We start from the raw sequence: 13,119 nt of genomic DNA, 5'->3' as shown, positions 1-13,119 counted from the left end.
GCGCACGCTAGGAAAATGTAAATTGTACAAAACCTTTGAGAAAGGTTTTCTCAGATACTTACCCATACAATCGGTCAAAGTTCAGAGCAATAACATGCCTACACTAAAATTTAAAATAACTATTTTCCTTTCACCTTACCGCGTAAATTTCGTTTGTCCGCGCAACATTTATTTACATTAAACCCTCAGGTCCCGGCATGGTGGCCATTTTATTTCAGACGTTGTGAGAAGGTTGGAAAACTCGTGTGTATTTCTGCTTTGCAATAAAATCCAAAAAATGGAAAATATCTGAACGCATCCCAACATTAAAAATTATCTTTGAAAGGTGATGAAATAAGTTTTCAAATTTTAACTGTTAGAAATAAACATATGATTCTTTATTTCAAAGAAAATTTACATTGGATGATACATTTTGAATGTATCATCCAATGTTATTTCATTAATGTTAATGTTAATGTGAATGTTAATGTGAATGTTAATGTGAATGTTATTTCAACCGTCATGCAAGGGATGCCCCTGTGTTATGCCGGGTGAAGTTTACAGATTTTCAGAGATTTTCAATATTTTCATAATAAACATAAGAGTTAGATAATAATAATAATAGTTTTATACAATTCCGATTTAGTTAATATTTTATGTGACAAAAAATAAGTTAATAATTAATTGAACATTTATAATAATTATATTTTATATGAATAAAGTCAATTAAGGAATGTGAGAGATGTGTGGAGGGAGATCAGGGCATTAAAGTGTAGAATTTATGGATGTTGTAATTGAAATATATTGCAGATGTTAGGATCCATAGAGTTATCTGTGTTGAGTTGAGTTTAGGTTTTTATGATATCAAGGAGAAGGTTAAAGGTTTTCAGAGCTAGGTAAATGATTTTTCTTTGTGCTGATTTAGTACGAGGTTTAGGTAGGTTATTTGGTTATATTTATGGTGGTGTGATTGTGTTGAAGTAGTATTTTTTTTTTTTTGTACAAGAAATGTGTTAGCACAAATATAAAATGGAGTTGACGTATATTTAAGACATTATATTCGATATAAAGTAAAATTGAGGAATATCCTGTCAGTCGCTTGTAAATAACACGTAATACCACATTTTGTGCTTTTTGCAGAAGATCAATAGTAGCTTGAGCACAGCTACCCCAAATAATGATGCCGTATGCTAATGCAAATTGGCAGAGAGCAAAGTATACTGAAGTGTTGTAAGAGTAAGGATATTTTCTAGAGTTCGAAACACATAAGATAGCTTACGAATGCGGGGAGTTAGACTGAATATGTGCTGATCCCAACGTAGATGTTCATCAATCAAGACCCCCAGATATTTTATATAAGTGACTTAAATATATATTTTTTTAATGCATCCATAAGAATGTTTTAATAATAACGCACTTTACGGTTTTTCTTCTAAACCCTGAATTGAAATTACGGATGGCCAAAAAAAAACTTATTAGAATAATGCGTTATAAACATTACAGTTCCCTTATGTTTTTGTCGTTTCATATAAAAAAATAAATTTATTAAAAATTCAGATTTCATTAAATGTTCTCAAATTGCCGTCGGAACCATTGGTTTCATAGAGGTGCACATTTCAATCATTATATTGTTAACTTCTTTATTTCAATATAAAGCATGGAATTTTTTCTTACACCTTTTGTATCATATTTCTAACAAAAACAGTAAGGGAGAGACAATGATTTTTATGAGACCAAATAAGCTATTCTCAAAAGCACACAAATTGACTTTACGGGTAAAAGCTCTTTTGAATTTGCCTGAGATGTCTTTTTCGTGAGGGTTATTTACCTAAACATGAAAAAACTATTCGCATTTGTGAACCGTGTGAAACCATTTAGTCATCAAGTTATTAACCATCATTTATGAATATACTATAGTATAATATAATATAGGTGTTTGACCCTTTGGAGACTGCAGCAAGAGAGGTGGGCTTGAAAATCAATGAGAACAAAACTAAAATCATGATGCAAACCAGAACCCCACACCGCAGAATAAAAGATTAAGTGAATTTTAAAAACTCCTATAACTTTGAAGTGGTCGAAGAGTTTGCCTACCTGGGCTCCATCATAACGCAGGACAACGAAGACCCAGTAGAAGTAAGAAAGCGCATCACAGCCGCTAACAACACTTACTTCGCGTTGCTGCCAGTGTTCAAATCCCGAAACGTCCATAGGAAAACCAAAATAACCCTTTATAAAACAATTATTAGAACGGTCTTGGCCTATGGATGTGAGGCGGGAACACTGACAGCAAAGTCTGCGGAACGGCTGGACACCTTCGAAAGAAAGGTACTTCGAAGAATCTTAGGAGCGGTGCGAGAGGGAGAGGCATGGAGAATCCGCCACAATAAGGAGCTATATGACATCTACCAAGCTCCCAGACTCTCTACTCATTTACGGCTCCAAAGACTAAGATGGGCCGGACATGTGCACCGAATGCCAAGCACACGTGTACCAAAGAAGGTTCTAACAGGACACCCGGGAGGCAAACGAAAGGCGGGCAGACCTAGGCTGAGATGGGAGGACGATGTCAGGAAAGATGCCAGAGGACTACTCCATGTTGCAGATTGGAAGACGACGGCCGAGGACAGAGGGCGGTGGAGGCTCATGTTAAAGGAGGCCAAGGCTCGAAATGGGCTGTAGCGCCATTGAAGAAGAAGATGAATATACACCTGTTACCCTATTCCAAAGTTTTCCTTTTGATAATGAATAGATTCAAACTATTTCTATTTTAGAAATATTGTGTACACATATTATATATTATTCATCAAAACACAAAATCAATCAATGTTATGAATTCACGGTCAACTGCAATAAAACTCGATATCTTCCTTATTAACGTCAGATGTATTGAAAAATTATTTGTTTTTTGAAATACGTACCAACAGATTAACAGAAATTTAATTGGAAAATGAATTATTCGTAACAATCGTTTAGCCCTTGAAAAAACAAACAGTGTTAATTTATCAAAATAAAAGCTTTTTAAAAATACAATTACGGAAAAATAATTTTTCTAATACAGGCTGTCCGGGGGTAAAATGAACAAATTTCTAAGTGAAAAGTAAGCAAAAAAACGCCTAACCCCATTTTAAGCAACGTTTCGATTTTTAATGGTGGTTATTTAACTGCTACTCAAATATTATTTTAAGCCATTCATTAAATAGAATAATAATTATTATTCATTATTTCCAGGTGTCAATTCTGTCGAGACTAATAAATATTCACACAAACGAATCAAGAATGTGCAGTTTTATAATACCTTTAGGGAAAAGTGCGTACCTACATGGAATCTTACTGATTTGAAATATTGTTAACTTATTACAAATCTGGCAAAATTATTTGTTTTCCTGTTAAAAACAAGACTGAAGGTTCATAACGAATCAATTGACAAATTTCATAACATCAGTAAAGCACGAATGTGTTATGAAGAAGTCGTGACACGTGTTCTCTAAAATTATAATATTTTCGCATCTCGTCCATTATACCTGCATGACGTGTTCAGATATATTCTAATTGACTAATATTTTATTGGGAAATGGCCATGCAGTCAAATTTTTAATAGTATTTTGATTTAAAAAAGCCGTACCCATTTTTCTCCCTGTATGCTGACACTATGCCGTGAAAAATTTGAGAATATATCTTTTGTTTTATTAAAGCAAAGAAAATTGTAAATATTTCGACTGCAAATCGATACTAAGCCAAGCATTTAAAATATTCGAAGTTTTTTGTATGGCGTGGAAGAATAAAATACATGCATAATCACATTTGGTTCGAAAGTATCGAAAGCGTTGAATTTGGTAAAAAAAGTTCTTAGCGAGGCCTTAATTTGGTTATCCATTGAACATTTTCGAGGGGAGAAAACGTAATTTGCGTAATAAAAAGTTGGAAAATGTAAAAATTTTTTTAAAATTTCGCCAGCGATTTAAACAGTTTCCCTTCAAAAATTATTCAAATTTGAAAAATAATAAGTATGTATATTTGTTAGATATTTAATACTTTGCCAATATATTATCTTTATATTTGGATGACGCCCGTCCCTTTTCTGAAACTTTTCTTCTATAATTTATACGATAGATCAACTTGCACCTGTGGCACAGGGATGTGTTGTTTGATAGATTTTTAAATATACTTATACTAAAGTAATACTAGTTGCTATTAAAAATTTACGAAAAAAACGAATTTTATATATTTATAAAGGATGTTGAATCTTATACAAATCTTTCGGATCACGGGACTTCTTACCAATGAGACAGGCACTGCTAATACTACTGTTACAAACAATGTTATCAAGATAAATAATTAGATGCCGAGTGATGCACAGCAAAGGTTCCCACTCAGTCTTCGTCTGTTTAAACAAGTCCTCAATAATTGCACAGTAAATATTTTTCGCTTATAAAAACTTCTATTAAGATAATCTCTTAAAACTGAACATCTATATATTTTCCATTTTATTTATCTGTTTTATTTCATCTTTTCATTCTTAATTTTTAATATTATTCTAATTATAGAATTTGTTTATTTAATTTTAATTTATTTATTGTAATTTAAGAAATTTGACTTCCAGTACATTTACAAAAATCTTCTGTTAACCTCAAATGAAATATGAATTACTGTATTTAACCTTAATATCCCTATTACTTATGTATCTCCTCCTTCTGTTTCGACACTGGAATTTCCCTGTGATACCGGCATTAACAAATCAATTATAGTTATATTTTATCACGATAAGTAAAACATGAAACATGAAGATACATTATAAAACAACGATGGTATTTGAAGGGATAAAAATATTATCAGGATATTTATAACAAGAAAATTGTTACTATTTCACAGCCTTATAATACATTTTTTTATGTATTAAAAACATATTATAAACAAGTTCATAGAGTAGGTAACTAAAGAGAAGTATACGTTTGATAGACGATAATTTAATATTTTGTAAATATACGTACATTTGGAACTTTCAATTGAAACTTTAATTTAAAAATACGTTTTGCTTTTCTTTTTTTCCAAACATAAGTACAATTAGTTTATTGTGTTGTTCGAACTTGTTATCGAATTCTTTTTTGATTTATTTAATGTATCGATATGGATTATTGTTATTCTTAGCTTTCATATGTGTAGTCCTTCGCTCAGTTTGATCTTCAAGAAAATCAGTCCTGAACAATAATGGTTTTATAGAAAATATCCATTGATCTTTAAATATTTCATCAATTTAATTTTTTAGCGGAAATCGTATTAAGTTTACGTTGAATAAGACGTGACAAGAACGCACTGCACAACACATACACGAACGTACAACGTTGTGTCTACTAAACAAAGGTACATTATTTGTGGCTGTAAAACGGTTTGGAAGATTAATTACCCAAATTTACATTTTATGGCGTACGGGCTTAATACGTTGGAATATGGTTTAATAAATTTTGACAGGATATGAGAATAATAATTGCAAAAGCCCTGCTTTTAATAGAAAAATTATAAAACGAGGATTAGGATGAGAATTATATCCCTTTAAAACTATTATTAAAAATCTTTTTTATGAAAAATTACTTTAAAGTGAAATAAATCTCTCACATTCATTTATGAAGGACGTGTTACTTATTTTACATGCGATCCTATACAAGAGTCCCAACTGACAGAGCCAGTGAAACTATGGTATCCTTGTTTGGGGAATGCTGTAAAACTGAAGTAAAAATACTCCCGAAATTTTCCACTATTAACGGCTATTTATAAAATTAGGTGGATTAGAGCTACTTTTTATTAATATATGTATAAAAAATTTTTTCACCTTGTCAAGTAGAGTGAAGTTACACTTGTCAACAAACTGCTTAATTGTGGTTTAACGGGAAGAAAACAATATAAAATTATAGTATAATTTTTTTTTTTCGTAGGAAGCAATTACTTTGTGATTAGACATTCTATATTTAAACAAAGTATTTTATTTAAATTTATATTATTTTCACATGTATTGTTTAAATTTATACATTGTTTTCACTTGTATTGTTTAAATTTATATATTATTTTCACTTGTATGGTTTAAATTTATATATTGTTTTCACTTGTATTGTTTAAATTTATACATTATTTTCACTTGTATTGTTTAAATTTATATATTGTTTTCACTTGTATTGTTTAAATTTATATATTGTTTTCATTTGTATTGTTTGAAATTATATATTATTTTCACTTGTATGGTTTAAATTTATATATTGTTACACTTGTATTGTTTAAATTTACACATTATTTTCACTTGTATTGTTTAAATTTATATATTGTTTTCACTTGTATTGTTTAAATTTATATATTGTTTTCATTTGTATTGTTTAAATTTATATATTGTTTTCACTTGTAAATTACGTCAACCTGTTTTATTAATTTATATTATTTTTACACCATCTGCACTTTTACAACTGGTTTATTTATTTGTATTATAAAATTATATGTACTATGTATAGTGTTATTTTTTTAATGTTTTTGGATTTTTTATTTTTTTGTTTTAAAAATAAAAACCTTCTGTTGGCACTGTATTAGGCAGTAAATCATGTAAAATATGTATCACGTAAAAGCCCATCAGTGGGTTTAAATTAATAAATATAAATAAATCAATATCATTTTATTATTTGTTATAATTATTTTTTTGTGAATTATACTTTGCTTCTATCAGGGATTCATAGATCGGATGTAATTTTACAAAAATATAGCGTGCCATATTTGTCATTTTCATATTAACGTAATGTGACCAGAAAATTGGTTTTTTCGGTAAGCGCTTCTGGGAAAGGAACTGATTTTAATCAAAATTTTCTAACCAAATTGGAAACAATAAAATGTATACGTGTTGTTGTCTACAAATACTTACCGAAAATTAAGACTGGAAAATTATGATACTAATTTTGGCTGTGTGTCTGTCTATAACTCAGGTTTAATGAACTGGTCAAAATTGGAACTGATTGTAATAAAGTACCTACCTACCTACCTACCTACCTATATACAAATATACATTTTTTTTTACTAGAAAAAAAAAAACTGTGATATTTCACTTACTTTTTGGGTACTCATGAACATTGAACGTAATACATTTATAATATATAAAAGTAAATTGGGTGAATATGGCACCGATTTCCTTCAGCGAGGTTAACTCTACCAATGTGAGCATTAGAAATTAAATTATGTCTTTAAAATATGATACGTCTTTTTAACTAATATGAAAACTAGATATCTCACCACGAATATGAATGATTCAAATTAAAATGGGAACACGGAAAAGAGGAGAAAATGTTATTTAGGTGAAAGCCCATGGGAATATGGTACGACTAACCTGGGTAATATGGAACCAGTACAAATAATTCACCAATAGTCATTATCGTAATTGAACGGTTTTATATCCAAAATCACAATACAAATAAACATCCACATGCACTGACCCAACAAACAAAGCAGTAACAGCGACTGGTCGGCAAGCCGATCAAGACAGCTTGAACTGTGTAGTACAACAATATAACGCCAATCGTGCCACAAAGGCTAGGTCTTATATAACGCACAGTTGAAAACTGGCTTCATAATTATTTAAGTGTAAATATTTTGTGAAACTATACATTCTTCCCTGCAAACTATGACAACTATATAACACAATGACTTATGGAACCATCTAAGTGATGGTATTGAATCTAGGACGTTTAACGTGTTAGTGTGCAATATTACCCACGGTGCCATATCCACCCACTTTACCTTTAAGACTCTACCATACCTACTTACCATAAGACTCTAATAACGGAGGTTTGCTTGACACTCAGATTTTAATTATTTCTGATGAACTTATTACTAAAATCTCAAACGGAATCCTTTCGGATGTAAGTTAATTTCATTTAAAATTAATAAAAAAAGGACTTTACCATTTAATAATTTTAGGTTAAATATTTAGAAAATTTTATAAAAAGTTTTTCAACTCTAAAATTAGCGGTAAGCACCAGATTTTATTTTTCAGACGATAAATTAATAACTTCTCGAGGGATCCCTCTGGAAAAAAATAAGATTTTAGTAATACATTCATCAGAAATAATTTAAAGAAATTCCACGGAAAGATCGATTTTCTAGTCGTGCTAGGGCAAAGTCGACGGTCCGTCCATTATGCCAGGCCACGCACCGAATATTCTTTTGATTCCCATTTTATTTTAGAGATTTGATAGAGAAAATTCAACCGCAGGTCTGTGCAAGGTGGCTTCACTTACATCGTTAAGATTCTGACTTTATTATAGGGTATTGTCTCGTCTTAATAAGGATGATGTAGAATACAGAAATCACTATAGGAGTGAGTTACTATGTTGTCTACACCTTGAGTTGGCGCTGTCACGTGATTGTTGACAATAATGTTGTCAGTTGGAAGTTACCGACCACATTAGACGAGTCTTAACACCCTTGTTTATTGAAGCCAGAGGTATATTAGTAAATTTGCAGTAAAGCACGCTGATTTTAAATATTTTATTTACACCAAATTTTATTGCCCTGCAACGACATTTTCAGGTGGCGTGGTGTACCTTAAATATATTAATTAACATTTTTTTACATGTTGCTAGAGCTCCTCACAAACGCAATTCAAGTAACTTTTATAATTATTTATGGTAACACGAGTTGGATTATTATTTCCGGCTCTTGCAACTATATGGATTTCTGTTAAAACAAACAGCTGCAAATTGTCTTAGACTCGAAGTGCATGAAACTCAAAATCACTCCCGTTGATCTAATTCTTGATGCCATACTGAATTACTAAAACATGCCCAATACAAGAAAAGATTTGTCGTATGTCGTGGTTGGTGAATCAAAACAGTTAAAAATACAACATGTCATAATGCACTACTTGTGAGTGAAAAACTATTTATTATTCTTGAATAACGGAAAAAGTGTTACGATTTGAAAAGTTGGTGAAATATTGGCAAAGTATAAATAAAAGAATGACAAAAATCTTATATGTCTGTCGTTAGACATCAGAAAATAAAACAGGAATTTTATAAACATATAATAAATGATATGATTATTTTCTCACCATGTTAAAAAATGCAACCCACTTCAAGTGCAACGACCGGAATTGTAGAACGAGCTCGTAAATATACTCCAAGGTACATGAATAATAATATTATTCTTGTGCAATTCGATACAAATTAGCTGAAGGCGTTTGTGAACCCTTGCTGAGCGGATTGAATACGTATTCCATTAAAGAGAAGGGTATGTTCCTGACACGTGATGTTAGCATTCTGTTACTTTAAGGGTTAGAGACGACAGAACGTAAATAATAAGGCTGTGCCGTACTACGTGGTAGGGTTACAGCTTACTTATTTTGACAGTTCTACAAACTTCCGAGTCAGAGATATTCTGTTGTTAGTTGTTACTGCTTTAATACATTTATGAGAGTAGATAAGAATTATTATTGTGTAGTTTTAGAAGTCTGCCATTGTGATTCGGAAAAAATATCTCTGTGCCCCACAGCGCTGATCTGTCAGCGCAATCTTTGTATCATACAAAAGACAAAGCAATACATAATATTGGCTTAGTGTTTATTACACGCTTACCTAATTTATATTTTTGTTCCGTAGATATGGCGTGCCGACCCTTGCGAGTTCTGCCTTTGCCTGGATGGTGAGATGTTCTGCTGGTGGCAGGAGTGCCCCCCAACAGCCCCGGGGCCCTGCCCTGGCCCACAGCCCTTCTCCCTGTGCGGTAGGTGTCCCCAACTATCTACTAGCCTAATAATCTCCCCATCACCAACTGTGTCAATCATTCACATGTTTTTAACCAATATTTGTAACCGTCCATATCTAGCTAAATTCATTTTCATCCACATTGTCAATCATCCATATCTATCTGATAGATGGATGTTATCTGACAACAACCATTTCACCAACATTGTCAATCATACATATCTAGATCTACATTTTATAAATGTTGTCAATTATTCTTATCTATCTGATGATCTACATTTCATTAAGTTGTCAATCAACAATATCTATCCGTTATAATCCCCGTTTCACCGATGTTGTTAATCACACATATCTGGATACATAATTCATCAACGTTGTCAATCATCCACCTTGAATCTAGATATCTCTTTTCCAATTGTCAATCATATATGTGTAGATGATTTCATCGACGTTAACAACCATCCTATCTAGCCCATGTAAATTTCATCAACATGGTCAATCATTCTATCTATATCTCGCTAAAATACTTTTCATCAACGTTTTCAGCCACCCATATCTGGCTGATATATGTTTCATCAACGTTGTCAACCATCCGTATCTAGCAAATATAAGTTTCATCAACTTGGTCCAATTTATAAAAAAAAATATATCAGCGTTATCAACCTGTATCTGGCTAATGTAATATGTGTTTAATGAACGTTGTCTATCAGTCTTTTTCCTTAGACGTTCACACATAATCACTCCCCGACGTTTCGTAGTATGGGCGTGAAACACATTTTTTATGGTGTTTGTATATTAACTGTTATCAATAATTTTGATTTTGATTTATATATTTTTCGGTTCCATGATAACTCAACACAGTGACAATTCAAAAGACCTTTAAAAAGTGATATAAAGTCATTAGAAACGATGAAAAAAAAAAACCTAACCCAACCTAACTAACTTAACCCATTTAATAAAGTTATTGTTTCATCACTTTCCATGACTGTATATAACTTCCTAAAGATGTGATGAATTATCATTTTGATGATTTATCCGGTCACCATTTTTTCATGTGTAGCGAAATATTTTTTTTCAATATTTTTACTGATAAAATTGGAAAATATTACATTTCCGTTCGCGATTTGTTCGGTCATTATTGGGGTCTCAAAAAAACATTTCATCTTTATTTACATGCCCATTCCCATGCCCAATTGTTCGAAAATGTAACACAAATTTTAGTTTGATTTTATTACACTACCAAGTCTAAAATAAACATTGAGGTAGATTCGCTTATTATTAAATTTTAAAAACATAATCAGACGCTAAAATCGTTATTCCTTCATGCATGATAATGTCTTGTCACATCATGCCCACAAAAAACTGATTGTGAAATTTTGAGGCAACTTGACGAGGGTAAACATTCTTTACATAACTAAATCACAATATCTTTGCCCGGACTGGTCCAGATTGACAATATATAACAATGTTCAAAATGCGGAGAAAGGTGTTTGAATTCAATGGAAATAGGATTATGAAGAGTAATGGCAGAAAATAGTATCTCTGACCGAGTGAAATGAGAATACAGAATATACCCTACCCACCCCGTAATGGCGGCGATCTGTCAACATTTTCATCCCTGAAAAGGTTGTATGGCGCGCACAACCTTCCGGCGCTTCCTGATAACGAAACATTTGACATTTCCTTGAAAAGTATTAAAATATTTATGGCTCTCATCTGTTCAGAAGGAAAAAAAAATTTGAAGAGGTTTACACAATTACATAATATTGCTAATGTTTATCTGGATCTGCTATGTTTTTAATGTCTTATTTAATGTGAATACCGCACAACAGTCCCAATTGATAGAAGATCTGTGATATCCCCAAATTGGGTATGTTTTGATACTGAAGGGAATAGAAAGGATGCTGAAGAAGAATCTATCTAAAATACAAACCTGGTAGCTAAAAAAGTTACGAGCAACGCGAAACGTTTCGATTCTAAATCTTTCACCAGAGTGATGCTGTAATCTACCTAAAATACATCCCTGAAATGCACACAATAATAGTACGTCACGCAATTTTATATTTGGTGTGAGCGTTTAATTTTTTTTCAATTATTATTCTGTAATGAATATTTTTTATCTTTGTTTCAGGAAATTCATCGGGAACATTGGTAAAGAGGCCCAACACCCCATATAAGAGAGTCAAAAAACTTCCAAAAAAAGCTTCAGAAATCAAAAAATCCAAGCCGGCTTTTTCCAAAACAAACTCCAAGCCTCTCGTAACAACTGCCCAAGACGTGACTCCATCTTACTTCGCTTCTTCAAACATAATTCCCCACGCAACTGATTACACTTCAAAAGAGGAAAGGGTGGAAAGCACAAAGATGCCTAAAGAAGTCGCGAGACTCAGAACCGAGCCGTCTAAAAATAACAAACAAATATCGAAATTCGATAGTCAAACCTACCTGACATCTGTTGAATATTCGGCGAATTTCACCGAGGACAATTCCGAAATGAGAAGTGGGGCCGACTCGCAGACACCTACTTCATTATTCGAAGTGGGAGAGAAGACAAAAGATGGGAACTGGGTAATGTCCAGCGGGGGGGACGCGAGTCTATCTTTCAAAATTGGGGTGGGGGATGGTGAGACGACGATGTCTTCCGATGCTTCTAAATCTGGTTGTGTTGTGATGGGTGAGTCTTTTTATGGATTAAATTTATTATTACATCTTCAGTGTTACAAACGGGAAAATTGTGAAAGTACACTTTTGAAATAAATGTCAGCATTCAGTTTTATTTTGCTATTTTGATAGTTCTTAAATTAGATAGTGGAAAATTTTAAATGAAATTATCTACTCAAAAATTTTAATATTTTTGTAACCAGGTATGCACTTACACGCAATTTAAGAGAAGATAATACCCGTAGCGACCGAATATTAAAGAAAGTCTAGAAATATATAAATATAATTTTAAAAAATCAACCCCAAATATGATGTAGATTTACCAGTTTCGCACTTGTACCATGAGTTTACAGACACCGGTTATATATGTCGCCGTAGCATCAATGGACTGGATACGCAGTTTTTTGTATTTATTTGATGCTCTTCGAGGTTGGTGGGCCTATGGCATCCTATGGCGGATGGGTAGGGGAAGATAAGAAGTGCCTGGCTATTCGGATATAATCCAGGCTATTCGGATCCTACACATGGCACAAGCAACGTTTAGATTATAAGTTATGAATTTACTGAACGAACTGTTGATAAACTGTGAATAAAATAAGTTAATCTCTGCAGTTTTAGTATTACTGCATACCGCTTAAAATACTTGTTCTTTAAAACTTATTTAAGCCAACTGCATAATATATATCTTCAATTACATTAGTCTGAAAACCACTATTTACCAGTACCCGCTCATCTAGAATGCATCAATAGT

The 13,119-nt window shown here is 32.3% G+C and overlaps 1 protein-coding gene across 1 annotated transcript in view; it reads left to right on the top strand.

The window, feature by feature from the left end:
- LOC149419289 (uncharacterized) overlaps window positions 1-13,119 on the top strand; it is a 172,090-nt gene that overhangs the window by 143,685 nt on the left and 15,286 nt on the right. The window contains exons 4-5 of the mRNA XM_089638207.1: window positions 9,603-9,726; window positions 11,839-12,381. Coding sequence (XP_089494333.1) covers window positions 9,603-9,726; window positions 11,839-12,381 — 667 coding nt within the window. The remainder of the gene's footprint in view (window positions 1-9,602; window positions 9,727-11,838; window positions 12,382-13,119) is intronic.

Source organism: Hesperophylax consimilis, chromosome 12, assembly GCF_061612785.1.
Source record: "Hesperophylax consimilis isolate HC1 chromosome 12, BYU_Hcon_1.0, whole genome shotgun sequence".
Lineage (NCBI taxonomy): Eukaryota > Metazoa > Arthropoda > Insecta > Trichoptera > Limnephilidae > Hesperophylax > Hesperophylax consimilis.
This window is presented reverse-complemented; position numbering and strand designations above follow the sequence as displayed.